Source organism: Eretmochelys imbricata, chromosome 5, assembly GCF_965152235.1.
Source record: "Eretmochelys imbricata isolate rEreImb1 chromosome 5, rEreImb1.hap1, whole genome shotgun sequence".
NCBI lineage: Eukaryota > Metazoa > Chordata > Testudines > Cheloniidae > Eretmochelys > Eretmochelys imbricata.
In genome coordinates, this window is record NC_135576.1 from 90436485 (window position 1) to 90464341 (window position 27857).

Genomic DNA, 27857 nt, shown 5'->3' on the forward strand with positions numbered 1-27857 from the left:
GAAGTGAGCTGTAGCTCACGAAAGCTTATGCTCAAATATGTTTGTTAGTCTCTAAGGTGCCACAGGTACTCCCTTTTCTTTTTGTATAGAACTGTACATACTCATATTTATTGGCTTAGCCTAATAAAATACAATCGACCTTCCAAAATATAAATCTCTGAGTTTATTTAAAACACTCAAAGCTGAGATTTCCAAGGCGGTATAGGGGATAAAGCCATTCACTTAAAACTATTTGGCATATAATGGAAATGTGTGGAAATCCCAATTTTGTGCTGTCAAGCTACCATAACATGGTTGGTTGTCTACAGTACAAGAGACCAGTGCACCTGTGAATAAATATTTTTGCAAAACCTGAGTGCTTTGCATTCAACAGTAATCCTATCAGGTTTGTTAAAGAATAACCACCAACGTGCCATACTGCTGCTTTCTTCCCTACCTGATGATAAGTGACATAACCCTTCAATGGAATAACTTTGTGTTGAAGGGGCACCCAGCCTAACAGTAAACTAACAATACGCATATCAATTTTGCATGCTATCAAAAATAAACAGCGAGTTGTTTAAAAAGAAGCAACACATTGCTACTCTTCACACTAAAAATACCCACCAACCATTTAAACAGCAAAATTTGAGTATTAACCTTCAAACTATATAAAAGGATGGAAAGTGATTTAGAGTAACTCTAAACCACACTTGTGTATAACCAATTACAATTATGTGTAATCTAACACTCTGAAATGATGACTGTGCATTTGCTTAATCTGTCTGAATCGCTGAATCTCAGAAGAAGAAATCTTTCTCTCTAACTTCCAGCCAGCCTGTTGGCCAGACTATGGTTCAAACACTGAATCTGTTGGGGAGCTATGGCTGGGACTTCTCCGCTTCTACACGGAAGAATTTGATTTCAAAGAACATGTTATCTGCATCAGAAGAAAAAATCTGCTTACAACTTTCAAGAAGCAGTGGACCTCCAAATATATTGTTATTGAAGGTATTGTAGGAATTAATACAGAGCTCATTGATGGATGGAATTGCTTTAAAACCCATTTGAATAAATCTGCTCTTCTCGCATGTTGTTTTTCACTTTTTCATCCTGCTGGATTAGGATATTTCCTCCGGCTAAGTACATTGAGTGAAATCCTGGCTCTCAGAAGTTAGGGACAAAACCCCCCATTGACTTCAGTCGGGTTGGAATTTAGCCCTTATTTTTCAACTGAAATAAAGTTGAAAAGCGAATTTTACATTTTATTTTGTTTGTTTGAGGGCTGACTATCAGAATGGTTAAGGAAACTGGAATTCAGTCCATAGTCTGTCTGTCTCACTGTGTAATCTTTTCCCTGATTCTTCAGACTCAGAGATTCTTCAGACTCAGAGATGAATGTAAAAGCTAGTTACTAACAATGACATTTGCTAGTATGTTTTGCAGACGAGCTGAAAATGATTTTTAGCTTGCTTCTACTCCAGCTCTACTTAGTTCTTATCATATCCCTTATTTAGAAAAGATTAAGTGTCTAGTTTCAAATCAGTTTGACTGGCTTAAACATTTCTTCAATTAGCTTTCGTATAGCATTATGCAGAATGTTGAAATGATGCAATGCATTATATTTTAAATCTGTTCCTTTTTGTTAGAAGACCGAAACCCTAATCCAGCAAAGTACGTAAAAAATACATGCTTCGCTTTTATGCATACGAATAATCCCTCAGAGATAAAATTTAGTTGAAGTTCACCAAATCTTTAAGTGCTGTGTTGCATCAGGGTCCATATGCGGGAAATCTTGTCAATGCAGACATTGTTTTTCTAGCTCATCTAACTTTGATAGAAAGGGTGCGGGAGTGGGAGGGGTTTCCTCTCACCTTCAAAAATTGCTCTTTTTCAACATTTTGGTCAATTTGGTTCATAGCTAGACTGCTGAGATTCTGTCTTCTGAATATATCCTCTTTCAGGATATGGAGAAATCAATTTCAGTGTATTGATTCTGCATCAGTAATAGCAACATGAGCTTGTTTGTGTTCATATTAATCAGTTTGGTTCATAGTTCGCTTTCATATGGACTTTAGTAATACCTACAGATTTCTTCACACAGATCCCTTTGATTTGAACCACAATCTTGGAGCTGGCTTATCAAGAAAAAGTAAGTTACCCAGTCCACAAGCATTCCACAAATCCGCTGAGGGTCTTGATTTATTTAGACAATTGATTTTTTTTTCTTTTATTTCCTAGTGACAAATTTTATAATGAAGGCTTTTATCAATGGCAGAAGGGTATTTGGTACCCCAATAAAAGGATTTCCTAAAGAATATCCCTCAAAAATGGTAAGTGTCTTTAGAATATAGCGATACACACCCACTCTTCATTGGTATCTAAATCTCTTACCTACTGTGAAGTTTCACACATGACTCAGATGAAAACAATTGCACTCTATTAAGAACTTCTTGGTAATTTATGCATGGGAAATGAAGAGTTTCCTTTCCAATTTCAGTGGTAACGTCCATCGTGGTGGTTCTTTCGGCTTCTGCCTCTAAGTTGTTGATGGGTTGTTTCGGTTTTTTTAACACTTATATTGTGGCAACACCTGTTAACATTAACCAGGTTGGGGTTCCATTGTACAAGCGTAGAGTAAATCGTCATCTACCCCAAACAGCTTAGTCTAAAATGTGTTGTGTTAAACAGGCTGTCCTAGAGCAAAGCAGCAGTGTGTCAGGGAGCGAGTTAGGAGAAGCCCTCACCTGTCACCATGTTATACAGCTCTGAATTGCAGTCCCATTACAGAGAGTGGAACATGGCTGTAACTTTGTTCTCATTCAGACTATAATGTTCATGGCCACAAAAGAGGTCAAGAAGGCTAAACTGGGTTCTTTATAGAGCTGTGGTCAGTTAATGGCCTTCCTGATTCTACAGTAGGCACCCCAATGGAGTGATACAAAGCACACCTACCTTCACTCTTTTGGGGAGCTGCTTGTGCTAATACGGCCTCACGCTTAGGCTATGTTTACACTAGTACCGCTACAGCTGCGCCACTGAAAGGTCTCCCGTGTAGCTGCTCTTTGCCGGCAGGAGACAGCTCTTCTGCCGGCAAAATAAATCCACCCCGAATGAGCAGCGGTAGCTTTCTCAGTGGTTTTTTTTTCACTCCCCTGACCAACAAAAAGGCCATGTCTACACTAGCACTAGACATAGCTGGCTTAGGTTTCCAAATCTTGAAAAAAAAAAATAGATGCACAACACTACATTCTTTCCTTTTAGGAATACTTCTTTGACCCAGAAGTCCTGACAGAAGGAGAACTGGCCCCAAATGACAGATGCTGCAGAATTTGTGGTAAAATTGGACACTTCATGAAAGACTGTCCCTTGAGGAGAAAGTACGTATATTTTTAAGGGTTGTGTGGTTTTGGTAGTACAAGGGGTTTGTATAAGTTTCTGAAATGTTGGATTCAGGAGATACTGAAAATTGACCAAGTGGAGGGTCCAGTGTTTAAGGGGCTTGGATTGCCGATAGAAATGTAAAAGTAACAGAAATTAGAGTTCATCCTTGTAGTTAGAAAATTTGAGCAGAACCACTTAAATGTCTGAGGAGAAAATAGTCCAGTGTTGATCAGATAATGTTCTTCACCAACTGACTCCAAGAACATGGGCTTTTGCAGTAAGGGATTGCCTCCTTAAGAGCGCTTTCCTTGAAGGGAAAATGTGACTCAATCGTATTCCTAGCCATGCTACAGACATGAAACAAACCTATTTTGGGGGGAACCAGTTGGCCTGAAGACCTTCAACAAGCTTTAAAAAAGCAGCAACAAAACACTTTCTTGGCAGCTAGCAAATCAGGAACGCAAGCAGAAACTGTCTGAAGTATCCTTTTCTGTATGATGTTGTTGTTTTATATTTGATTAGTGAATTGTGAAATGGATATTGCTTAGACATCCAGGTTAAGAATCCATGCACCCTGGCCTAAGCAAATGTAGCATAGCCGAAGTCCCAAATAAAGAATATCGGGTATATTTTCAAGAGCCTCTAAGTGGCTGTGAAACACAGGCATTTTTGAAACTACCCGACCATTGGTTCCAGTTTTAATTATATTAAATTTCTTTTTAGCATTTTGCTTAGAGCCTTTCTCTTAAGTGGATGGACTGCAGCAGCCATGGTTGATTGTATGGTGGAGGGGGTTTTTGAGCTTTACGTCATAAATTTTTTCCCTTAGATGCATCTCTGTGTATATACAGTATGTAATATGAAACCACCATGTTTAAAAGTTAGCATTTCTTATTTGTATAACAGTGCTGTCGGTCCAGATTTGAAAAAACTTAAACCACTCTAATTGTGGACTGAGTACTTTATATTTAGGGTTTTGTAACCGGGAAGAAGTTTGTACAGCTCGATGAGAAATCCATGAGAATTACTCCCAGAGTTAGACACTTTGGTTGTAAAGATGTCTTGCTTTTTCGCCATAGTTGATTGTATGGTGCTTCTTTAGTACATATTGCTCATATTTTCCATTAGAGTTCAGCAGAAAGTTTTTTCCTCAACTACATAAATGAATATTACTAAATTTATTTAATATTTTATGTTGGTTCTCCCACCACGTAGACTTCTAGGAAAAAGAGAGATACGTTTATTCATCTTTGTTGCGTGTCACATAAATCCTCTTTAAGAATATACTATTTAACACAAAGTTTCTTTTCTTCATCTGACAGAGCCTATTTGCTTTTATGTCACTGTTTTGCTTCTGCAGGTTGAGACGACGACATGATCATGAAGATATTAAAAACCAAAGGTACATCGAGAACAACGAGAAAAGAAGCAAAGAGGAAAAAGATACCTCAATGAAGGAAGGAACGATATTATGTACACCTCAGAAAAACAAACTAGGGAGAGCAACACTGGACACAGGAAGAGAGAAGTCTTCCAGGCAGTCAGCAGAGAAGTGGAAGCGGCAGGAGGACAGGGACTTAAGAGAAAAACGTTGTTTTAACTGTGGGAGAGAAGGCCACATTAAAAAAGAGTGCCCACAGTATAAAGGAGCTGCAGGTATGAAACCCCGATACATTCTAAGACATCTTAAACAGACCCTATCATTTTGGAGTATTTAACGAGATTGACTAAATGGGTCTGGATTACTATCTCATCAAATATACTGACATAGTACTGAACCTTCCTTTTTCAAGGGGACAAGATGCAATTGTCTAATTTCCCTTCTTAGTCCTCCGCCTGCCTTAAAGCGCACCCCGTTGCCTAGAAAGATGAGACATGATTTCCACTAGAGCCAGAAAACAGGCTGTATGGCCCAGATCCTCAAAGGTCTTTAGGCTCCTAAATTAGATTGAAATCAATGGAAGGTAGGTGCTTATCTACCTTTGAGGATGTGGGCCATGCAGTGTGGAGAAGAGTTAGTTTTCCTATTTCCAGAGGCTGTTTCCACTTTTCTCAGAATCCCTGTTAGCTCCATTTTCAAACTTTAGATTCCATTTCAGTGCATTGTACTTCCACGAAGGCTGGCCTCAGAGCTATTCTCATCTCATCTTAAACTACTGCATTCTGAATAAGCTTAAGTATTTGACAAGTTCCCCCATAAATGGTTTTAAACCATTCCCAATAAGCACGAAATGGTTACTACTCAACAGGATATGGAAATGAAGCTTTTCAAGTGAGCAGCCAGGCAGAGGGGATCCATTTCCTGCAGCAGCCTTTGTCATTATCTTGTGGGGGTAATGCTACTTTGCTCACATTCAAATTTGCTCACTAATTCAGGGAGGACTTTCAGACTGACATGGAACACCTAGGATGAGGCCAGGTCCTCCTTGAAAGAGGAGACAGTTGCCAAAGTGTCTTGGTATGCTGGGTTGGTCCCTTCTCTAATTTCCTCATCATCCTGCTGAGATACAGTATCCTAGATTCATAAGGGACCTCGAGAGGTCATATAGTCCAGTCCCCGGCACTCATGGCAGGACTAAGTATTAACTAGACCATCCCTGACAGGTGTATGTCTAACCTGCTCTTAAAAATCTCCAATGATGGAGATTCCACAATTTCCCTAGGTAATTTATTCCGGTGCTTAACTACCCTGAATGTTATGAAGTTTTTTCCTAATGTCCAACCTAAACTGCCCTTGTTGCAATTGAAGCCCATTGCTTCTTGTCCTATCCTCAGAGGTTAAGGAGAATACATTTTCTCCCTCCTGCCTGTAACAACCTTTTATGTATTTGAAAACTATTATGTCCATCCCTTCCCCCCCTCTCTACCCCCCACCCAAACACACACACACCAGTCTTCTCTTCTATAGACTAAACAAACCCAATTGTTTCAATCTTCCCTCTTGGGCATATTTTCTAGACCTCTGATCATTTTTGTTGCTCTTCTCTGGACTTTCTCCAATTTGTCCACATCTTTCCTGAAATGTGGTGCCCAGAACTGGACCCAATACTCCAATTGAGGCCTAGTCAGTGTGGAGTAGAGTGGAAGAATTACTTTTTGTGTCTTGCTTACAACATCCCAGATTTGCTTTTTTTGCAACAGTGTTACACCGTTGATTCATATTTAGTTTGTGATCCACTATGATCCCCCAGGTCTCTTTCTGCAGTACTCCTTCGTAGACAGTCATTTCCCATTTTGTATGTATGCAACTGATTGTTCCTTTTGAAGTGGAGTACTTTGCATTTGTCCTTATTGAATTTCATTCTGTTTACTTCAGACCATTTCTCCTGTTTGTCCAGATCCATTTTTAATTTTAATCCTATCCTCCAAAGAACTTGCAACTCCTTCCAGCTTGGTATCGTCTGCAAACTTTATAAGTGTACTCTAATGCCATTATCTAAATCATTGATGAAGGTATTGAATAGAACTGATCCCTGCAGGCCCCTACTTGATATGCCCTTCCAGCTTATTGTGAACCATGATAACTACTCTCTGGGAGCAGTTTTCCAACCAGCTAGGCACCCACTTTATAGTAGCTCCATCTAGGTTGTGTTTCTATAGTTTTATGAGACGGTCATGCAAGGCGATATCAAAAGCCTTATTAAAGTCAAGATATGCCACATCTGTCGCTTGCCCCACATCCACAAGACTTGTTACCCTGTCAAATACAGTTATTAGGTTGGTTTGATACGATTTGTTCTTGAAAAAGCCATGCTGCCTGTTACTTATCACCTTATTATCTTCTAGGTGTTTGTAAATTGATTGCTTAATTATTTGCTCCATTATCTTTCCAGGTACCAAAGTTAAGCTGACTGGTCTGTAATTCTCTGGGTTGTCTTTATATGGGCACTATATTTGCCCTTTTCCAGTCCTCTGGGCTCTCTCCTGTCTTCCATGACTTTTCAAAGATAATTAATGGCTCAGATGTCAGCTCCTTGAGTATTTTAGGATGTATTTCCTCAGGCCCTGGTGACTTGAAGTCATCTAACTTGTCTAATAGCAGAGGGGTAGCCATGTTAGTCTGTATCCACAAAAACTAGGAGTCTGGTGGCATCTTAAAGACTAACCGATTTATTTGGGAATAAGCTTTCGAAAGCTAATGCCCAAATAAATCTGTTAGTCTTTAAGGTGCCACCAGAGTCTTTGTCGTAACTTGTCTAAGTAATTTTTAACTTGTTCTTTCCCTATTTTAGCCTCTGATCCTACCTCATTTTCACTGGCATTCAGTATGTTAGATGTTCAGTCACCACCAACCTTCTTTGTGAAAACCTGAAACGAAGTCATATAGCACTTATGCCATTTCCACATTTTCTGTTAGTGTTGTTCCCCCCTCGTTGAGTAACAGACCTACCCTGTCCTTGGTCTTCCTCTTGCTTCTGACATATTTGTAGAATGTTTTTTTGGTACCGTTTACATCTCTAGTAGCTTAATCTCATTTTGCGGCTTGGCCTTTCTAATTTTGTCTCTACACACGTGTTATTTGTTTATATTCATCCTTTATTTGACCTAGTTTCCACTTTTTGTAGGACTCGTTTAAAGTAGAGCCCTTTCCTAAGAAAAGGTAAGGGGGTGCCCCCTTTGTTAATCACTAGCCTCTGAAGGAATAGAGAATTGCAGTATCTCCCGAGGTGGTAAGGTGCCCTCCTTGGAACCTTTACATAAGCCCCCAGAGCATTTAAAGCCACTGAAAAAAGTTCCTCTTCTTCCTGGCCATTTAAAGCGGCATTTGTCATATCAATCCTCTCCATGAGGAGAGTCTCAAATCAGAAGTTTCATATCTGTGCTGCACCCTGTTTCTGACCCTGAGTCACTTGTCTAGTTTTCCACCTCACTGTGCATCAGATATAAACGTCTTGTACTTACCGTCAAGGCTTTGTGTCTCTGAACTGTCTCCTTTCACATTTCCCCTTGCCCCCTCATTCTGCCAATGCCAGCTTCATTCTGCTAGTGCCACCTTTATCTCTCACGTTTCTCCATGTCTCTTTTAAATCCTATGCCTACCCCTGGAATTCACTTCCCAAACCTAACTGGTCAGATTTCTTCATACCTCATTCACATTTCTCTTAAAAATTTACTTCTGTCCCGTCTCTGAAGTGTGACGTAGGGAGAGTGAAGACTAAAATATATTTTACTGAATTCAAGATGTCTGTTTATTCATTGCTGTGGGAGCAGCTTCAGCTGTTTTTCAGTCCAAGTGACCCGCTGTATATTGACCTTTGTCACTTCTAGCATATAAGTGTGGTGATGAAGTTGTCGAATATATTTGAAAACTACATTAATCACAGAGATGGCCGTTGCCTGTCATTACATGTGTGTGTTGGAGAGGGTGGTCCTGTTGATAAATCTTTTGTACTCTGGAAATTGTTTTCTGTGTGGCCCCAAAAGTGTTCTCTATGATCCAGTGGTAAGGGGGCAAAGTTCAATTCCCTGGTCTCCCTTCGTCTTACTGTATGACCTTGGGCAAGTCATTTCTCTCTCTGTGCCTAAGTTCTGTCAAATGGGGATAATAGTTCTTCCCTAATTCTTAAGGGTGTTGAGGTTGAATACACTAAAGATTGTGAGGTGATGGGGGGTGAGGCATGCATACAAGTGCCTTTATATAGATAATGATAAGTTGGAGTTTCTAATTGGAAGGTAATATTTTTACCTTTTCAGTAAATTTTCACTTTATTTTTATTTCTCAGGTGGATCAAAGTCAGAAGGTTCATGTGGATCCCCTTCTTCACCCAGTGCTGTTAAACATGCTGGTAGAGTAAATCAGGTAAACACTACATAATTTTCTGAATCACATTCTTCTTTAGTATACTTAATACCATTTACAGTAGTAAGCTCCAGTTTTCAACTACAGTACACTTTTGTAGGTACAACGCTGTTTATCTGTAATCCAATGAACTGTTCCCTGCCTAATAGCTGAATTTTATATGTTCGCTTATCTCTATGTAGAATGACCAGGGGTCCCATTTTTGTAGGGACAATCCCGTTTTTCGGGACTTTTTCTTATATAGGTGCCTATTCTTCCCCCCCACCTTCCCCCCGGCCCGTTTTTTTCACAGTTGCTATCCGGTGAACCTATCTTTGTCTCTGTCTCTCTTTTAGGGAATACTTTTACATGAGGAGAAGAGGAAACAAAAAGGAAAAGTATTCCTGAGTCCCCAAACAGGTTTGTACATTAGATTCCACTGAACAGCAACATTTTGCTGGGGACCAATCCTGTCCCATTGACCTTTTAATGTTAGTGGGATTTGGATATTTGCAGCAGCATGCCGCTTATCAAGAACATTTTTTCACAGTTGCCGCCAGAAAAGGAGGCACTGGGACATGCTGAGCGCACCCATCACAGGCAGGTTTGCAAGCCTGCAAACCTGCCTTTTACACAGGGACTGCACAGGAGATAAGGGGCTGTGAGCTGAGCGGGAGCAGGGCAGTAGCTGGAAGGCAGCTGGATGCCAGAGCTGCATGGTAGCTCTCTCTTAAGATTGCAGCCAGGGAAGGGAGCAGTTGGATGTGCTGAGTCCTGATCCCTGGAGAGCACAGCGCAGCCCCCTTGTCCTGCCTGCAGGGAGGCCGCAGCCAGGGAATGTACTTACCAGCACTTCCTTCCTTGCAAAGCCACCTTCCACTTATTGGCAACTGCTGGATAATGGCAACGTTTCCCTGTTGACCAAGGGGTCGCTAATAAGCGGAATCTACTGTAACTTGAATTTCTTAATTGAAATTACAGTACCTAAAAGCATATTCTGGGAATTGAGCATCTCCCCCAGTCCTCACTGACGGGTTGATACTGAAGGCAGTTTAGACTTGTTGCTAGCACCCTGTGGGATAAGCCCAGCCTCTTGTCTACCAGAAGTTTTTTTTCCCTCTGGCAGCGGAACCAGTGAGGCAGTTCAGCTCTGCCCTACTTGTTAGTTTTATTTCTTTATTTACCATCAATAGTTACTTGGCTTTGTTTTTTATGGGGGAGGTGAGGGGTGACAGCAGAGTACGCTATTTTTGTTTGTATCAATTTCTTTTCCTTCTGTCCTCCTGTTTCTGCCTACTTGAGTCTTTATGTATCTTGGAGTGTTCCTTTCAAGGACCATATGTGAGACCTCCTTCAAATAACCCTCTAGAAATCCACAGGATCAATTAATTTCTTTGGGGCCAGGGTATTAAAGCAGGTTCTTTGTATAAACCAACTATCAATCAGAGTAGGAGACAGCAGTCAGATCATGCCAAAGGATAGTTAAGCTCAAGCGAGAGCTTTAAAAACAATGAAAACCACTGCCTAATTAAAAGGTCCCTTAGTAGGGGAGCTATAGTTGCACCAGATCCCCACTCTGAATTCAGTGTTAAAAGCAGAATAGAACGTTCACCCCCTTACACACCTGTTTCACTTGTTTAAAAACTATTTTAATCTGGTATTATGGCCAAGTTTTAAGAAATAACTAGTGATTAAACATTTGCTTTTTGCATGCCCAAAGCTTGATACCTTATAGCAGTCTGATTTTTGTTGGATGGGGACTCAAAGCTCTTTCAGCAGAGGAATAGGTGTTCCCTGACCCTCTGAAAGTCAGAGGTTGAGGTGTCAATCTTCAGTTTACCATGGTTGAATGTAATCTGGCTCAGACAAAGTGTGTCCAGTTTGTTCTTTTCCCCCTATGGAACATGCAATGTGGAGCATGCTTAAGATTTTGGAAACATGGTTTGTTTTTGTTTTCAGATCATTGTTTTTCTATTTGGTTACAACTTCAATAATGTGACACTTTCTTTTTTGGTTTCTGTTTAGGCAGCCTTGCCAATAAATACATGGCTCAGGGAAAAGCCTCACAGAAGAGGACCCACCAAGAATCATGAGGGGACTGAAGAACTCTGAAATTGCAATACAGGCCATCCAATCACTTCAAAAATTAGGTTCATTTTGGCTAAAGCTTCTGGGCTCACAAGACAGCAGCACAAAACAATCTTCAATTTGAGTTTAAAGAAAACATGGTATTTTATTTTAATTAGATTGCTAAAAGTCCGAGGCAATGGATTTTAATGCAGTGCTCCTACTATGGACTCCTGCTCTTAATAGATTATTTGAACATTTTAATAGAAAGCCATGATGTTCGTATTTGTTTTAGGTAAAACGTGTAGATAAGAGCAGGTGCTCATTTTCAAGATTTTAACATTCAAAGTGCACCAAAATTGCGTGCAAGCCAAATGTTTTATTTTTCTTCAAAAATTGACTTTTTTGAAGGAGGAAGTGCTATTTATTAATGTTGATTGTTTACTGAATCCGTGTGTAAAGTGTTTAAAATGTTTGTGGACTACTACTGATGTATTTGCAAACATTTTATCTGCAGAGAATTGAAAACAAACATTAGTAAACTTTTTTGTCAAACTGTTGTGGACACACTGCCACTGAGTTGGTTTTTTCCCTTTGTGATTTTATGAGTTAATATGCTGCTGTGCTTGTGTACAGAAAGACTGAGAAGCAGGTTAGTCCTGTTTGATGCTGCTAAGAATCTTTCCCAGGGCCTATAAAATGTAACAGACAATTGCTAAAAGGCAGAAAAAAAGTGATAATCAGCGATGGGGGTTAAATGCTTTTCACTTTTCCTAAAAAGTGAAGAGGATCCAACTGCCAGTCAATGATTTAATTAGTGTTGTCATCTTAAAATTTACTTAAAGTCCTTTTGGAGCTGGTACTATACCTTCATACCCCGTTCTTGGGGGGGCAGGAATCAAAACATGGTAAAAATGAAACCACTGTTATTTATGACTTTAAAATAAAAACTTGAAATTTCTACACTTCTCCTTATCTTGTACTTACAATTCCAAGTATTCTTGATACAAATGTAAAATAATATTATCTTAACTACTTATTTAAAGGTGTTATGTTTTAAGACTAATAGTTCCTTTCACCAAATGTCTACATCTTTATTAAAGAGGTAGGCTGGGATTTTCAAAGGGGCCAAGGGAGCTAGGTCCCTAACTTCCATTGAGTTAATGTGTGTGTATATATCCTAAAATTCATCACTTCATAAATCTGTTCACTTACACATTGAGACATTTTAGCCAAAGACTAACAGAAAATGACCACATTCAGGTGATGGTACTTTATCATAAAACTGATATTCAGTCTTTCCTTTGGGGGCTACTTCCAGTTTTTGTTGTACTGCTTATTTGCCTGGCAGCAAAATATAGAAGTTGCTGTGTTCTGTGTATACAATGGTTCAATCAACCCTGTATTTAAAGTTTTCTTCTTTGATTGTGGATGGGAGTGAAAGATAAATGCTTTTATGGAGCTAAATGGCCATAGAGAGATCCCACAGCCCTTCCATAGAAGATATTCATAAAAATCATTATTTGCTCCCTGTCCCCTAGGCTCCCTCCTGCCCCCTCCCCCTCAGTACCTTTTGCCATGAAACATGCAAATATAAAGTCTTCCAGCCTTCAGCTGAAGTTACATTGAGCAAGGTTCTGTGGATGCCTTCACCTTTCATTCTGAAGCTATCTTTCCTCCTTTCACTCTAGCCTGGGTTATTGTTGGGTGTTTCTCTAGGCAGCTATGAATGCAGGACTCTTCCCATAGCCTGGGAACCACAGTCCCAAACCTGAGGCTCATGTCAAAAGCTACAGGTACTTTGGAGTTGAAGTTCACTTCACAACTCAGGTATGTGATATGACAGGATTTTTTTGTGTACTGATCCTGCAAGCCTTCCATATGGGCTCAGTCAAGCTCCCACTGAATCAAGAGATCTAAGATACAGACAACCATTTAACTCAACTACAGAGAAGATGACATTAAATAAAAACACACAAATCAACTGTGATCAGGATATTCAGTCAATATAAAACAAAGTGATAAACTACTCCATCCTTATATATCAGACAGGATGAATTCAGGTGAATAGAATGAGCAAGGAATGTAAAAATCAAAGTCCCCATAAACTCCAAAGGGATTTCTGTGTGCCCAGAAAATGCAGGGTTAGGTTCTAAATTAGCTTTCTCACAGAGGAAGGTGCAGAAAAATTCAGAGTAATACAAACAAAAACATACACTACATATCAATTGCAACAAATTTAGGATGACTTTTTTAAAAAATAACCTATTCCACATTCTCCTTTCAGATACATATAAAGGCAGCATATCTAATTCTTAGCACACAGGCTGAGGTAAAATGAGCACTTGATAAAGTGTTCTAGTCTCAGCCTCACGAGGGGGGATAATTGTTTCATAGGGTTGTGCTGTGAAGAATAGTTTGCTTGTCAGATACTTTGGAGAATGTAGCCCAATACATAAATGCTATTATACATATTTAAGTGACTGGTGAATTTCTTAACACTGTTAGCTATCTAAAGGTGGGTCAAAGAACCAAACTCCAACTTATTAATTTGGCTGCAAGTGTGTGGCCAAAGGATCTGAGTCACACTAATGGCAGCACATGGTAAGAGATAAATAAGGTGGACTGTGTTGAAGAATACATTAGAAAGAAGAGAATTGGGCATCTGTCTTTTTGAATGCACAACTCAGCTGTAGGCAATAAACTCTGTGTGGATTTCCTCCTCCTTTTAGAATCTTGTCCCAAAACTTTAAAATTCAGTATTGTGCTCCTAAGGCTGTGTTTGAATGAATCTGCAGAAGAACTGATTTGAACCTAAGGGCACTTCACAGCTGGTGGGATTTTTGTTCTCCAGAGTAGTTATTTTACTGAGGAATCACATGCTAGTAGCTCTTTTTTCTGATAGGAGCTTCATTTTTACAAAACTGGGATTATTATATAACCAAATCTCTACTGGATAGCACAGTCAGTAAAGCCTGAATTTTCCTGGGGGAGAGGAGGAGAAACCACAGTAAAAAGAAAATATTGCCATGCAAAACATTAAACAGATAGGTTTCAGAGTAGCAGCCATGTTAGTCTGTATTCGCAAAAAGAAAAGGAGTACTAGTGGCACCTTCGAGACTAACCAATTTATTTGAGCATAAGCTTTCGTGAGCTACAGCTCACTTCATCGGATGCATACTGTGGAAAATACAGATGATGTTTTTATACACACAAACCACCCATTTTTTCATGGTTTGTGTGTATAAAAACATCTATACTTTCCACAGTACGCATCCGATGAAGTGAGCTGTAGCTCACGAAAGCTTATGCTCAAATAAATTGGTTAGTCTCGAAGGTGCCACAGGTACTCCTTTTCATTAAACAGATAATACATTTTCTCCCTCAAAACATACAGCATTACATTTTGAGGTTATATCACCTTTATACTGTGGTATGTACGCTATCTACCCACAGCAGTCAGAGTGATGTCAAGTTTAAAGGCAAGCTAAAAATTCAAAGAAAGTAACAGGGAAAATTAGCATCTCTGTTCAAGCATCAGTTTTAACAGGCACTTAATATAATGCCCATTTTAATGCAGGTCTCAAAATACTTTGTTACAACTTCCTATTTTCACATGCTAATGCTTTTCTGAATAATTACCGGAGGCTGAAATTTTTGCGGCTTTGTCTTTGCTTGAGTGAGAGTCTAATTTTATTTAAAATTTGGCTTTAGAATTTAGGTTAAAATGGCTATTTAGATGCCCACAATTATTTGTGGTAATATAACTGACCATTAAATACCACAGGTGGGGGTTGGCTGGAAGTATTGCCTGTGCATTCCCAGACTTTCTAATATTTAGGGTTTTGTTAGTAAATTTATGATTGGAAGGTTTCAAAATATTTGGGTGAATGTTTAGTGTTTATATGCTTCAATTTTCTATTTTTTTTTTTTTGTTCACAAGGAAACTTATATGTAAATTATAGTGGAGGATACCTTCAGTGATGATCCACTTCTCCAGTTGGATTTTAGCATAGATTACTTTTTTGTAAATAAGATTAGAATTACAAGTCCGTGAAATGATCTATAAAAACTCTGCTTTAAGACTGAGGGCCTGAGCCAACTTTCATTGGAGTCAGTGGGAGTTTGTCCATCGATGTGATGCCTGTTCCATTAGTAGCACCCTCGATTTTCTGTATGGAGACATCCAACTGAACATATTTCGAAGAGCATATTGCACTTTTAAATTGTAATATTCATAATGTGTTGCTGACACTGAAGAGAGGCTACGTGCTTGCTCTGTTAGCCAATTTGTACGCACACAAACGTACTTTTGTATACACAGTTAAGCCATTACTATTGGAAAATATGGCTCTGAGGCTAAATATTCTTAAGTATAAATCAAGATGGCAGCTGTTTAAACTCACCTGATACTGTTTTCTTTAGCTATAGAGAAAACAGCTTTGCCTTCTTATGTCTCCTTGGGATGTTTCATGCCTCTCTGATCATCTTTCACTGCACCACCCCCATGTCTTTGCTGAATATTTGACATGTTCTCTCAGCATATTAGGATTGGATATGAGGGAGGCAAAAGGAAGGCCTTTCCTTTAAAAAATAATTGTTACGTTTTAAATATAATACACCGTCAACATCCCCAGCACCTAACCTAGCACATAACTGAAAGGTTCAACTGAACACCAGAAAAAGTTATTGACTATTTTATTCTTACAAGAGAGGCAACACTTGTCCCAGTGGTCATTCATTACAGGTGACTATTTTATTGAGAAAAGCAAGTAAAGAAGATTAATATTGATTTATGCCCTGCAATCTAAAATATATTGCACCCCGTCTGTGTAAAAGTTTTTATTCACAAGAACTACATTAATTCATCAAGAATTTATGCTTGTTTTTAAGTTTAATTGTGAAACCATCACTCCTGAGCAGTTAAACTTTAAAAAAAACTTAGGACAAATGCCTCTGCATCAGAGAGTAAGTACAAATAAATCTAGACAGTTGGTGTTGCTTGGGCACACATTAGCTAGCAATAGGGAATATTAAGGAGAAAGATGACACAGCTGAGGAGGATCTTGCTGAAGTATGAAGCAACTAAAATAGGTCTCCATCTTTAAGTTGTTAAATCTTTGCTCCAAATATTCACACTCCCACACTGCAGCAATAGAGATTATGGCTGGTGTTGCTTTTCTTCCCATTAACCTTTATCCCAGAATCATAGGACTGCAATGGACCTTGAGAGGTCATCCAGTCCAGTCTCCTACACTCATGGCAGGAATAATCATCATCTAGGCCATTCCTGACAGGTGTTTGTCTAACCTGCTCTTAAAAATCTCCAATGATAGAGATTCCACACCCTCCCTAGGCAATTTATTCCAGTGCTTAACCACCCTGACAGTTAGGAAATTTTTCCTGATGTCCAACCTAAACCGCCCTTGCTGCAATTTAAGCCCATTGCTTCTTGTCCTATCCTCAGGAGATTAAGATGACCAATTTTTCTCCCTCCTCCTTGTAACAACCTTTTATGTACTTGAAAACTTATTTCCCCCCTCAGTCTTCTCTTCTCCAAACTAAACAAACCCGATTTTTTCAATTTTCTGTCATAGGTCATGTTTTCTAAACTTTTAATCATTATTGTTGCTCTTCTGTGGACTCTCTCCAATTTGTTCGCATCTTTCCTGAAATGTGGTGCCCAGAACTGGACACAATACTCCAGTGTGGCCTCATCAGCACAGAGTAGAGTGGAAGAATTACTCCACGTGTCTTGCTTACAACACTCCTGAAAGTACATCCCAGCATGACATTCGCGTTTTTATGCAACAGCGTTACACTGTTGACTCATATTTAGCTTGTGGTCCACTATGACCCCCAGATGCCTTTCCGCAGTACTCCTTCCTAGGCAGTCCATTTCCCATTTTGTATGTGTGCAACTGATTGTTCCTTCCTAGGTGGCATACTTCGCATCTGTCCTTATTTAATTTCATCCTATTTACTAGCATTTCAAGTTCTTCCTGCTTATTCTCCATACTTCTTGCACTAGCATACAGACATCTAAGATACTGATTAGATTCCTCCCCCTCCCCCCCCCCCGCCGGTTCTGCCTTCTCTCCTTTAACCCTGCTGTAACACCCCACGCTCCCCCCAAATTCTGACCCTTTTCCCAGGTCTCCAAGGCTTTGACTTACCTGTGGGCTTTGCTCACCTGCCCCCTTCAAACCTAGTTTAAAGCTCTCCTCTCTAGGTTAGCCAGTCTGTATCCAAATATGCTGTGATAAATGAAGCGGGGATAGCTCCCTTTTATGGACACCAAGCCAGCCAGTTAGCTGTAAAAATCCCTCTTGGTAGCTGTTCTCTGCTTGCTTTACCTGTAAAGGGTTAAAAAGCCTCCCTGGGCAGGTTTTTAAAAAAAAAAAAAGTGGGCACCTGACCAAAAGAGCCAATGGGAGGGCTAAAACTTTTTAAAATTTGGAAAAACCTTCCCTTTGTTGTCTGTTGTTCTCTTTGGGCTGCAGGGACACAGAGCAGCAATGCTATAAGCAGGAACGCTGTGTAAGGTTTGAACCAGGTATGAAAAATTATCTTCCATACCTAGAAGGAATCATTGGGACAGGGAATGTTTAGATAGATGCGATCAGGTTTATTTCGGCTTGTGGATCTCCTCTGTGCTAACCCCAGATGCTTTTGTTTGCTTGTAGCCTTTAAGCTGAACCCCCAAGAAAGCTCTTTTGGGTGCTTAATTTTTGGAATTGCTCCTTTAAAATCTAGCAAAAGTCTAAGTTCCAGATGTATTTTCTTCCTTTTTGTTTTTAATAAAATTTACCTTTTTAAAGAACAGAACTGGATTTTTGGTGGCCTAAGAGGTTTGTACATACGTTGTTTAATTAGCTGGGGGCAACAGCTAATTTCCTTTGTTTTCTTTCTTAGCTCTTCCCCAGAGGGGGGTGAAAGGGCTTGAGGGTACCCGACAGGAATTCCCAAGTGCTCCTTCCTGGGTCCCAGGGTTTTTTTTGTATTTGGGTGGTGGCAACGTTTACCAAGCCAAGGTCAGAGAAAAGCTGTAACCTTGGGAGCGCAATAGAAGCCTGGAGTGTCAAGTATTAATTTTTAAAATCCTTGTGGGCCCCCATCTTCTGCACTCCAAGTGTCAGAGTGGGGATTCAGCCTTGACATATGCTCGTCCCCTTCTTTGATAGGTGGGCCCCATCTCTGCTTAGCAGTCCTTCCTGGAACAGCATCCCATGGTCAAGGAAGCTGAAGCCCTCCTGGCGACACCATCTTCGCAGCCAGGCATTCACCTCCAGGACGCACCTCTCTCTGCCTGGGCCCCTACCCTTGACCAGAAGGATCGAAGAGAACACCATCTGCGCTCCCATCTCCTTCACCCTTACTCCCAGAGCCCTGTAGTCTCTTCTCATCTGCTGAGGGTCAGACCCCACAGTATCATTAGTGTCCACATGGATAAGTAGCATGGGGTAATAGTCAGAGGGCCGGATGATCCTCGACAATCCCTTCATAACATCTCAGATAAATAAAGTAGGAACGAAACCAAGGGGAGAGGGCATGAGAACCAGTAGCCTGCACATGGTGCAGGACAGATAGCTCCAAAGCCATGCACACAGCCCCTCCTACAAATCCCAGGGAAAGACTACCATAGGAACAGAAGCAAAGAGGAAAAAATACATGTCAGCAGTGCCCCCACGTGTAATATATATACATATACATTATACATACACACTATCTTTGCTCCTCCATTTTTCAACAATATATTAAACTGGAGTGTAGGACAATGGGGAACAGAGACATCAAAGAGAGCATGAGAAGCTGTGGTGTACCAAGGCGGATGCAGCAAGCTATCTTTAACACAAATTAACACAGTCAGCTAACTCACTGCTCCTTCCATATCACACTGGGATGGAACAAAAGAGATCTTTCTGTAACACTATCAAAGACTGTGGAGATGATCGTTCACATTTCTTCTGCTTTCAGTAGTGGGACTTTTAAGTAAAACTCAAAGATATAGATGTACTCTTGTTTGAATTCTTAACACAGATGAAGCTACACTACATCAGTCACACAGCTTCACTATAGCCAATCAAATAAGTGTACTTATTAACTAGTTTCAATACAGTCCATCTTATTGGCATAGTAGCTGTGACATGAGTCTCAGGTTTGGGATTTTGGTTTTCAGGCTACGGGAGGAGTCCTGCATTCATAGCTGTCTAGAGAAACACTCTCCCTCTCCAACTAGCTCTCCAAAGGAACAAGAAAAAAAAAAACCCAACCACCACCCAGGCTGGTGTGGAAGGGGGAAGGTTGGCTTCTCCTTCGAGGGGTGTCCCTGTGGGCGCTCCACTTCAGGTGTCCATGCGCTCTGCTTGTAACTGGAGATTTCTAGTAGCAGTGCCTAGTGGGGTCGCGCATGGGCTGTCACCATCTCGTGCTGCCTCAGGCAGTTACGTAGTGCTGCGTGACCAACTGTACCTCAGTTCCTTCTCTACTGCCTTTGGCTTCAGTCAGAGCAATTAGCAGCATCTCTTACCTATTTTTAGATAACTATAAAGCTATGTTAATAGTCAAATGAGATAGAAATAATTAAAAAAAGCATAAAGGGTAAGAATGACTTTCTTTATCCCCCTTATTAGGAAAATAAGTTTAGGCTTCTATAATGTTACTGCTCCCCTTCTCAGTGAGGGACAGAACCTGTCTGGCATGCCCAGATTGCTGGGATTTAAACGCTCCCTGACTTGCAGGCTGTCAATCCCTATTTCTGACAGACATGCACGGTGTGTCTGCTATCTGGGTGAGATACATATCCCTCAAAAGTGTCCACATTGCGGTAATCTAAAGGCCAGAACAAGAAAAGTGAGAGATCTTCAATGTAAGATCCTTATGATGGAGAAATCTCTGCAACCTGCCTCGGACCCTGCCCGGCCACTGTCAGCCTCTGAAAGAGGTCCTGCCTCAACAGCCCCTACAAAAGAGCCTTTGTCCAAGAAGGCTACAAAAAAGCAGGCTCAGACTTCACCAGTGGGAATCTGCTAAGAAAAAGTGTTCCCCAATTGCCAAGTCTACGTCGGTACCGACCGCCAGAGAGCGAAAGACCATAAGCGAGAAAGCTCTGACGGAGGCTTACAGCACAAAGTAAAACCCTCCGCCTCAGTACCCAGAGATCCAAGAAGACACTCGGCACTGAGCGACGCAATGAAACCACCTGTGGTACCTACACAGCACAACACAAGATCCTCGGCACCAGCAGCTACTACTCACACTCCTGTACTGCCAGCAATGCAGACATCGGTACTGGCATTCATGGTACCACACCAATTCTTGAGGAGACCAGTATATCTGTATGCCTTAACACTGGAGTCCCTGCTCCTCAGTACCAATAGCATTCCAACTCAATCGGTACTGAGCTGGCTGACCACTCCACCTAGATCGGCTCCCCATCTCCAGTGATGATGATGATGAGGATGAAGGGGAGATATGTGCACCTCATCACTCCTCACACAGACCAGGTCCATCCCACCAAACAGGATACCACTCATCTTCAGATGCACATAGCTGGTATGGGCACCCAGGGGCGCCACCTCCCATGTCATTCTCACTAAATTGGCCCTACTGGGACCTGTAGGCAGTATATAGGGCACAACATCGCAAGTCCCCCAGCCCACCAAAATCGAGAGCACCACAATCTCCATCACCACCTATACCAGGATCCTCAGAAACGCAGGAGGAGGTGACTGAAGAAAATGAGGAAATCTCAGACCAAGAAGCCTTACCACCACCGAACCAGACATCATCACCAGATAAAACTATAATGTCCCCACCCCCTACCACAAGGGATGACTTCACGCAATTCCAGAAACTCTTCAAAAGGGTGGCTGTCCCTGACCATATCCCTAGAAGAGGAACCTGAATCGCAGCATAAACTACTGGATATTCTTCAGACATCTACCGTGACAAAGGTAGTGTTGCTGATTAAAGACGCTATTATGGAGCCTGCCAAAACCATCTGGCAGACACAAGCAACATCACACCCGTCATGCAAAAGATCGGATAAGAAATACTATGTGCCATCTAAGGGAGTGGAGTTCTTGTTAACACACACCACATCAAACTCACTAGTGGTGGAAGCTATAAATGAGAGGAGAGAGCAACGCCATACTATAATAACCCCGTATGACAGAGAATGGAAGAGGTTAGACCTCTTTGGTCACAAGGTGTATTCATCTGCAACACTGCAGTTTTGCATAGCTAATTATGGAGCCCTACTGTCAAAATACACACATACAATATTTTCGAGAATGTCAGAATTTATTGGCAGCTTACCAGAAGACAAAAAAGAACAAATTAAAGCCAACATCGCCGAAGGCCATCTCACCGCCAGGACAGCATTGCAGATCTCACTTGACTCTGCGGAAACAGCGGCATGCTCCATTGCAACATCAGTGGTCATGCACCGTGCATCAAGGCTTCATTTCTTGGGGTTTCCGAGAGAGGTTCAGTCAACGGTTGAGGACCTGCCCTTCAAAGGCCCAAAACTATTTGCGGCCAAAACTGACGAGTCCCTTCGTATTCTGAAGGACTCTAGGGCAACATTAAAATCCCCGGGCATCTACACACCTGCAAATACAAAGAAACAGGATAGGTATTATACACAGAGATTCCCATTGCCACGTACACACAACCACACAGGAAGTTTGACCAACACCACAAGCAAAGCAGACCAGACATCGACAAAACCAGAATCAACCTTCGACGTCCCAACAATCCACCTTGAAACAGCATTCTTGAAGGTATGGTCGAGGGCACGAGACAATCACTCATTCTAACGCTGGAACTATCTCCCGACCATTTGGGTATGGCTTGTCACTGTTTTACCGAGTCTGGCGCACCATCACTGCAGACAAATGGGGTTTTGGAAATTCTCCAAACTGGTTATTTCACCCCTTTGATCTCCATCCCACCTCCCCATCCCTCTTCAGGGACCCCTCTCATGAATACCTGCTGCAACAGGAAGTGAACCACATTACACACCTAGGCGCAGTGGCACAAGTACCAACACAGCACAGAGGCAAAGGTTTTACTCACACTATTTTCTAACAGTGGAGGCCCATCCTGGACCTAAGAAAACCCAACAAATTTGTAAAACCCAATATTTCAAAAATGGTGACACTAACAACTATAATCCTAGCATTAGGAAAGGGGGACTGGCTCTCGGCCCTCAACCTACAGGACACATATTTCTATGTTACCATTACACAGAAGATTGCTAAGGTTCACCCTAGGAAAACACTTCCAATACAAAGTACTACCCTTCAGCTTACTGACCCCCCGAAGGCCCTTCCCCAAAGTTTTAGCAGTGGTGGCAGCACACCTCTGCAGACATGGAGTCATGATATTTCTGGACAACTGCCTCATAAAGGCCCCAACACAAAGCTATAAATGCCACACAGAGTATGATAACCCTTTTTTACGATTACAAACAAACACACAAAAGTTAACACTGATACCTGTCCAGAAACTGGAATTCATTGGAGCATGTCTTGACTGTTCAACAGCTACAGCAACCCTACCTCATCAACACTTCATCACGCTAGTCAACTTAATATCAACAGTGACAGACAGTCCACAAACATCTGCCAGAACATGCCTACAACTTTTGGGACATATGTCAGTGATGTTGTTTGTCGTCAAACACGCCAAGCTACACGAGATGCCTGCAGGCCTGGCTTCGAACAGTGCACATACCACACAGGCACACCCTAAGCAGACATCTCACAACGGCAAACAAGGTAAAGGACTCCCTAAAATGGTGGACACAATTGAAGAACATCTGTACAGGAATCCCATTTCTACAAACGACTCCAACAGTTACAATTCACCAGGGATGCCTCCCTAATAGGCTAGGAAGTGCATTTACTCAACAACACAGTCCAAGGCCGATGGTCCCCACTGGAGTCCAACATGCACATAAACTTGCTGGAACTAAGGGCAGTCCACAACGCATACGAGCACTTTCTACCACTAATAAAAAAAAAAGCCATCAGGATCCTCAAGGACAATGTAGTGTGCATGTTTTACATAAACGTCAAAGAGTTGGGGGGAGGAGCACAATTACACTCCCTATGCACAGAGGCGATACTGCTCTAGAATTGGTACATCGACATATCAGTATCCTACCTGCTGGGATGTCAGAACACAAAAGCAGATGTACTAAACAGAGTTTTCACAGAATCATGAGTGGGAAATGGACCCTGGAGTTCTACCTACGATATTCAAACTGGGGATTCCCTACCATAGACCTCTTTGCAACAGCACAGAACACCAAGTTCCCACAATATTGCTCCAGAGCTGGACTGGGACCCCATTCCCTAGGCAATGCTCTCCTCGTCAAATGGGATGCACCATTAATGTATGCATTTCCTCCTTCCTATTCCTAACCTGGGTCCTAAACAAGATCAAGGAGACAAATCCAAAGTCATCCTAATAGCACCTAGATGGTCCAGACGAACATGGTTACCATACCTGTAAAAGATGGCAGTATGCCCACCTTGAAATCTTCCTCTCATACCTCATCTCTTCTCCCAAGATGCGGGACACATCCACCATCCCAACCTCAATACTTCACCTCAAGGGCTGGCTACTCCAGGGCTGAGAGGAAATGAAATGACCTGTTCAGAGGAAGTAAAAGACATCTTACTGAACAACAGTAGACCAAATACAACAGGGGTTCTCAAACTTTTGTACTGGTGACCCCTTTCACATAGCAAGCCTCTGAGTGTGACCCCCCCCTTATCAATTATAAACACTTTTTAATGTATTTAACGCCATTATAAATGCTGAAGGCAAAGCAGGGTTTGGGGTGGAGGCTGACAGCTCGCAACACCCCACGTAATAGCCTCGCGACCCCCTGAGGACTCCTGACCCCGAGTTTGAGAACCCCTGAAATACAAGATAGACATATATTCATAAGTGGAAATGGTTCAATATATAGTGCCAGGACAAATATCACATCAACATTCTCCTCTTTACCAAGGGCACTGGATTACATATTAGAACTAAACAAACTGGGGCTTCTCCACAAGCTCCATCAAGGTACACTTGGCAGCTATATCACAGCTTTCCATGATAAGGTGGATGAGTCACCATATTCACCCACCTAACAACTAAATGTTTCCTCAAGGGCATTGAGAACACTTATCCTGAAATAAGGAACCCATCTCCTATGTGGGACCTCAACCTGGTCTTACACGGACTTATGGAAAACCCATTTGAGCCACTGGCCACCTGTTCATTACTCCACCTATCTATGAATGTGGCTTTCCTCATCGCCATTACGTCCACCAGACATGTGGGAGAACTAGGTGCCCTAATGGCACATCCCCTAGCCCCTCCATACACAACTTTCTTTAAAGATAAAGTTACCTTAAGACCACGCCCCAAATTCCTACTGAAGGTTACCTCCCCCTTTCATTTGAACCAACCCATTTACTTACCTGGATTTTTTCCAAAACCTCATGCAGACAAAAGAGGCATCACTCTAGGCACTGGTCGTTCCAAGAGCATTAGCTTTCTACATTGAAAGAACAAAAATGTTTAGAAAATCACTGAGATTATTTGTCTCTATAACAGAATGATCAAAAGGGCAAACCATCTCAGAACAGAGACTATCCGAGTGGATATCAGGATGCACATCCACTTTTGTTATCAAAAGCATCAATTACAAGCCCCAACAGGACCAGCACACTTTACCAGAGAACTTTCAGCATTGATAGCTTTTCTCAACAACATCCCCATTATTGATGTTTGCAGAGCATCAACCTGGGCATCAGCCCACACATTCACAAAGCACAATAGAGCAACAGTCATCATCAGACGCTCTATTTGGACTCTCTGTTTTACCAACTATCACTAACACAACTCTGAAGCCCCACTCTTCTACTAAGGGGCACTGCTCAGTCACCTAAAGTGGAGCACCCACAGAGACACTCTTTAAAAAAAAGAAGAGAGGGTTATTCATCTTGTGCAGCAACAGAGGTTACTCAAGATGATTGTCTCTGTAAGTACTCCACTATCCTCCCTCCTCCCCTCTAGTTTGGAGTTTCATGCTAGATTCTCTGAGGTAGAAAAGGATCCGAGGGACGGTTGGTCATGCAGCACTATGTAACCGCCTGAGGTGGCGCAAGAAGGCGATGGTGCATGCGCGACCCAACTAGGCACTGCTACTACAAATCTCTGATGTCAAGTGCAGGGTGCATGGACACCTGAAGTGGAGCACACACAGGGACAACCATCTCGAAGAACCTCAGTTATTGCATAAGGTGAATAACCCTTTCTTCAGAATGAAAGATGAGAGCATCCACAGGACCAGCCTTCAGCTGAAGTCAGGATTAGCAAGGAAGATTTCATAGCTGGATACTTCATGGCAAAAGGTACCAAGGTGAAGGGGGCAGGAGGGAGGCTATGGAACAGGGAGCAAAAATGATTTTTATGAATATCTTCTATGGAAGGGCTGTGGGGTCTCTCTATGGCCACTTAGCTCCATAGAAGCTTTTATCTTTCACTCCCGTCCACAATCAAAGAAGAAAACTTTAAATACAGGGTCATTTGAGCCATTGTATACACAGAACACAGCAACTTTTATATTTTGCTGCCAGGCAAATAAACAGTACAACAAAAACCATAAGTATCCCACAAAGGAAAGACTGAATTTTAATTTTATGATAAAGTACCACTAGCTATGAAGTTGAAGTGAACTTGACAAACATTCCATCACCTGAATGTGGTCATTTTCTGTTATTCTTTGGCTAAAATTTCTCTCAATGTGTAAGTGAACAGATTTATGAAGTGATGAATTTTAGGGGACACACACACACACGGAGAGTTGGGGACCTAACTGCCTTGCCCCTTTGAAAATCCCAGCCTAGGTCTTTAATAACGATGTAGACATTTGGTGAAAAGAACTATTAGTCTTAAAACAGAACACCTTTAAATAAGTAGGTAGAGTAAAATGACATTATCCTATGTTCCTATTGAATTTTGCACTTGTAGCAAGAATACTTGGAACTGTAGGTACAAGATAAGGAGAAAAGTAGAAAATTCAAGTTTTAACTTTTTTTTTATTTCAAAGTCATAAATAACAGCGGTTTCATTTTTTCCCTGTATTGATTCCTACTCCCCCGAGAACAGGGTATGAAGGTATAGTACCAGCTCCAAAAGGACTTCAAGTAAATCTTAAGACAACACTAATTAAATCCTTGATTGGCAGTTGGATCTTTTTCACTTTTTAGGAACAGAGAAAAGCATTTAACCCCCATCCCCAATTGCTGATTATCACTTTTTTCTGCCTTTTAGCAATTGTGCCTGTTGCATTTTATAGGCCATGGGAAAGATTCTTAGCAGCATCATACAGGACTAATCTGCTTCTCAGTCTTTCTGTACACAAGCAAAGCAGCATATTAACTCATAAAATCACAAAGAGAAAAAAACAACTCAGTGGCAGTGTGTCCACAGCAGTTTCACAAAAAAGTTTACTAATGTTTGTTTTCAATTCTCCGCAGATAAAATGTTTGCAAATACATCAGTAGTAGTCCACAAACATTTTAAACACTTTACACAAGGATTCAGTAAACAATCAACATTAATAAATAGCATTTCCTCCTTCAAAAAGTCAATTTTTGAAGAAAAATGAAACATAATATTTGGCTTGCACGCAATTTTGGTGCACTTTGAAAGGGTCATGTTGAATGTTAAAATCTTGAAAATGAGCACCTGCTCTTATCTACACGTTTTACTTAGTAAACAAATACAAACATCATGGCTTTCTATTAAAATGTTCAAATAATCTATTAAGAGCAGGAGTCCATAGTAGGAGCACTGCATTAAAATCCATTGCCTCGGACTTTTAGCAATCTAATTAAAATAAAATACCATGTTTTCTTTAAACTCAAATTGAAGATTGTTTTGTGCTGCTGTCTTGTGAGCCCAGAAGCTTTAGCCAAAATGAACCTAATTTTTGAAGTGATTGGATGGCCTGTATTGCAATTTCAGAGTTCTTCAGTCCCCTCATGATTCTTGGTGGGTCCTCTTCTGTGAGGCTTTTCCCTGAGCCATGTATTTATTGGCAAGGCTGCCTAAACAGAAACCAAAAAAGAAAGTGTCACATTATTGAAGTTGTAACCAAATAGAAAAGTAATGATCTGAACACAAGATTTTGGAAGCACCGCTTGTTTTTAAGTGTGCTCTACATTGCATGTTCCACCCTAAGGGGAAAGAACAGAAACTGGACAAACTTTTGGAACCTGTGGAACTCTTTTCCAGAGGATGTTGTGAAAGCCAAGACTATAACAGAGTTCAAAAAAGAACTAGATAAATTCATGGAGGATAGGTCCATTAACGGCTATGAGCCAGGATGGGATCCCTAGCCTCGGTTTGCCAGAAGCTGGCAATGAGTGACAGGGGATGGATCACTTGATGATTACCTGTTCTGTTCATTCCCTCTGAGGCACCTGGCAATTGGTCACTGTTAGAAGACAAGATACTGGGCTAGATGGACCTTTAGTTTGACCCAGGATGGCTGTTTTTACGTTCTTACTTTGGTCTGAGCCAGATTAGATTCAACTAAAATGTCTAAAAATCACTCCTCATTTTTAAA

At 41.2% G+C, this 27857-nt stretch overlaps 2 protein-coding genes across 6 annotated transcripts in view; one reads left to right on the forward strand and one right to left on the reverse strand.

Annotated features, from left to right (window-relative positions):
- LOC144265167 (terminal uridylyltransferase 7-like) overlaps positions 1–12170 on the forward strand; it is a 45381-nt gene extending 33211 nt beyond the window's left edge. For 2 of the 3 annotated variants that reach the window (XM_077817498.1, XM_077817499.1), the window contains exons 22-29: positions 813–990; positions 2084–2131; positions 2221–2312; positions 3244–3359; positions 4724–5019; positions 9087–9163; positions 9499–9562; positions 11168–12170. In XM_077817498.1, coding sequence (XP_077673624.1) covers positions 813–990; positions 2084–2131; positions 2221–2312; positions 3244–3359; positions 4724–5019; positions 9087–9163; positions 9499–9562; positions 11168–11235 — 939 coding nt within the window. In that variant the 3' untranslated portion in view covers positions 11236–12170. Of the gene's footprint in view, positions 1–812; positions 991–2083; positions 2132–2220; positions 2313–3243; positions 3360–4723; positions 5020–9086; positions 9164–9498; positions 9563–9692; positions 9809–11167 lie in introns of those variants that run through there. The other variant, XM_077817500.1, reaches the window with a different exon arrangement.
- A 9325-nt stretch (positions 12171–21495) lies between these two features.
- LOC144265169 (terminal uridylyltransferase 7-like) overlaps positions 21496–27857 on the reverse strand; it is a 51057-nt gene continuing 44695 nt past the window's right edge. For 2 of the 3 annotated variants that reach the window (XR_013346187.1, XR_013346188.1), the window contains exons 29-32: positions 27134–27336; positions 24700–24776; positions 23729–23874; positions 21496–21823 (exon numbers count right to left, since the gene is read on the reverse strand). Coding sequence is in view for 1 of the 3 variants with exons in the window: in XM_077817503.1 (XP_077673629.1) it covers positions 27269–27336 (68 nt within the window). In the remaining 2 variants the exon portion in view is untranslated. Of the gene's footprint in view, positions 21824–23728; positions 23875–24699; positions 24777–26302; positions 27337–27857 lie in introns of those variants that run through there. The other variant, XM_077817503.1, reaches the window with a different exon arrangement.